Below are 3398 nucleotides of genomic sequence, written 5' to 3' on the forward strand. Positions count from 1 at the left end.
TAGATAAACCAATGTTGTATAACAGATTAACCAATACTCTATAACAGATTAACCAATGTTATATAACAGATGAACCAATCTTATATAACAGATAAACCAATACTCTATAACAAATAAACCAATGCTATATAACAGATAAACCAATGCTATATGACAGATAAACCAATGCTCTATAACAAATAAACCAATACTCTATAACAAATAAACCAATGCTATATAACAGATAAACCAATGCTATATAACATATAATCCAATACTCTATAACAGATAGACCATTACTCTATAACAGATAAAGCAGTGTTATATAACAGATAAACCAATACTCTATAACAGATAAACCAATGCTATATAACAGTTAAACCAATGTTATATAACTGATTAACCAATGCTATATAACAGATAAACCAATGTTGTATAACTGATTAACCAATGCTATATAACAGATAAACCAATGTTATATAACTGATTAACCAATGCTATATAACAGATAAACCAATGTTGTATAACAGATAAACCAATGCTATATAACAGATAAACCAATGTTGTATAACAGATAAGTCAATACTATATAATAGATAAACCAATTAGACCTGGTTCAAATCCTATAGAAACCATTAAACACCCTTGAGAATAATAGGTGGGGTAATTACGTAAATTGGAAATAGTAGTTTATGAGCTTATATATTGGTCGCAAGGGGATTCCCCATTCCATTTCATTTCATGGGGAAAATGCGACCAATATATAAGCTCCCAAAAAAGACCTAAACTCCCTACATTTCATAAATTCTTACAGCCAAAGACCTAAACATCCTACATTTCATAAATTTTTACACTAAAAAACACCCAACATTTAATAAATTATTACACCCTATACACCCTTACATTTCATACACCAAAAACACCTTCAATCAATTTCCTACATTCCATTAAAAAAAAGCATATTAAAAATACCCTTATATAAAAATAACATAACATTTTTTAATAGCCTCGTTTTAAGTAATTTTATTTTTAGTCTAGAAAAGGGAGATAACTCTTTTTTTTGGAAACACAATTTTCTACTCAAATTTTAAACCTTAAAAATGGTAAATAAAATACTAGATCCAATCTTTAGATTATACGATCCGATTCGTTATTCGTTTAACAAGAAAAAAGAGGATTATATTATCATCTCACCCACTGTTGGTTCTAAATCCCAATTGAATGATGGTGGTAGAATTACCTTCGAAATAAATTCATTATCGAATTGGTTGCTTCTTTCCGATGCTTATTTCAGATGCGATTTCAAAATTAAAGATGGAACTCAGAATCAAGTTCCACAAACTCCCAATGAAAATCGTGTACCACAAACAAATACAACGTTAAAAAACAATTTCTTTCCATCTTTATTTAGCCAGGTGGTTTTGGAAGCTGGATCAAATCCAATAGAAACAATTATACACCTTGGGGAATTCGACACAATGTTGAAAACAGTTTTATATCCTAAAGATTTCGATTCAGTCTCAGGTTGAATACCCGATGTTGGCGATGGAAGTGTTTTAAAAGAACCGGTAAGAAATCTTGCAAATGATGCCGATTTAGCTAGAGTGCGAGTTGTTGCTCGAAACACAATAGAAAGAGTAACACGAGCAGCTAATCATGGATTCGAAAAACGAGTACTTCAGTACAATAATATTGTTGAGAATAATAGGTGGGGTAATTACGTAAATTGGAAATTATATCCTTTATTCGGTCTGTTGGAACACAGAAAGGTTTCCATAGGGTTACCATATAAAATTCATCTACAAAGAGAAATCAACGACGATAAGATATTTTTTGGAGAGAATGGTTCAGATGCAAAATTAGAAATAACGAATCTCCAACTTTTTTCATACCCGTAATAACACCATCAATTGAAGTAGAAACGAGGATATTCAACTCATTAACTAAAGATATTGAAATAGCTTTTCTTCGTCGTAATACGGTAGGTAGTATGACTTTAACTGGAGAATCCACCACTCTTGCACAAGAGCTCCTTTCACCCAAAACATACCTTTTTCTGGTATAATTAATTCACAAGTTTTACGATTTCATCGAATTTGTTCCCCCAGTGGCCCGGGGTTAAGAATAGGTCCACCGCCTCCCATTGCGTGTCGTAAGAGGCGACTGAATTGGGGCTCCTCGTTTGCCGTGAGGTGCGACCCGTGTCGGTTTTGAATGGACTCCTAGTGGTTGAGGGTAACATACTTCCCAATACATCACTTTGGGCCAGGGGATTCCTAGACGGGTGGCCCACACTGGCCAATCGGCTTGTCGTGTTGAGCCTATGAGTCGGTGGTCAGAACAGATTAAACTTTTCCTCGACACAGTTTATATCCTTTTCCTCCAAGTCATTCACCGACTCGGAAGCAGCGGCTTGGGTCAATTGAGTAAAAATACAATATAAGTTCAAGGAATTTCTATGCCCCATCCTGAACTTCTATTCCTCATTTTTATTCAAGTATATCTCCTGATTACCCCCAGGGCGCCAGCGCTGGAGTCCCGCGCACAGCCCGCGCGGATGTTGTGGTCCGTGGTTGTCGGGGGTTTCGGGAGATGAATCCTCTCCCTTTCTTCATGGCTACATTAAATACAAAACAAAAAAACAATAAACGTAGACTAACCGAGACAGAATTTACTGAATCATCTAGCTCGTGTAGTGATTCTTGGCCTCTGTTTCTTGTCATTAACAGTAGTGACCCCGAGAGGTCTTTGGCATCTTTATCACCATTTGCTATCGCCAAAGGAATAACTGGTCTGGCTAGCGAGCCCAAATCCATTACAAAACTTCGTAACGGGTCTTATTGCTCGAATGCCACCGTAAGATACACTCGGAATTATTATTAAAATCAACATCTTTAGTCAATATTCCTATCACTGTCTCACCGCATTCTTCTCTGAACTCCTCTAAGGGTGTTGTACGGCACCCTGACCTTAGTGGCTGTTCTTCGGAGGAAATGAAGGAAGAACTAAAAGATATTGGAGTCACAAACGTTGATCGAATTTCTATCCGTCGTGACGGCCAATTAATACCTACAAATACATTCATACTTCTCTTTGACAGACCCGAACTACCATCAGATATAAAAGTAGGTTACCTAAATATTAAAAAATACCTTTTATTCCTAATCCTCCCAGGTGTTATAACTGTCAGCGCTTCGGGCATGGAACTCGGACTTGCAAAAGTTCGTTGCGATGTGCGCGTTGTGGCAAGTCTGGGCATGACAGCAAGGATTGTAGTGATACTCCTTGCTGTTGTAACTGTGATGGAAACCATGTCGCTTTTTCCAAAGACTGTCCTAAGTGGAAACTTAAAAAAAACTTTAAAAAATTAAAGTAGAAACCAGAGTTTCCTACCCCGAAGCGCGGAAGGTTGTAGTGNG

At 36.4% G+C, this 3398-nt stretch overlaps 1 protein-coding gene across 1 annotated transcript in view; it reads left to right on the forward strand.

The window, feature by feature from the left end:
* Positions 1-1079: 1079 nt before the first annotated feature.
* LOTGIDRAFT_173738 (hypothetical protein) overlaps positions 1080-3398 on the forward strand; it is a gene marked incomplete at both ends in the record, with an annotated part of 5149 nt that continues 2830 nt past the window's right edge. Inside the window, one exon of the mRNA XM_009051793.1 lies at positions 1080-1503. Coding sequence (XP_009050041.1) covers positions 1080-1503 — 424 coding nt within the window. The remainder of the gene's footprint in view (positions 1504-3398) is intronic.

The sequence above is a fragment of the Lottia gigantea genome, assembly GCF_000327385.1.
Source record: "Lottia gigantea unplaced genomic scaffold LOTGIsca_170, whole genome shotgun sequence".
NCBI classification, from domain to species: domain Eukaryota; kingdom Metazoa; phylum Mollusca; class Gastropoda; family Lottiidae; genus Lottia; species Lottia gigantea.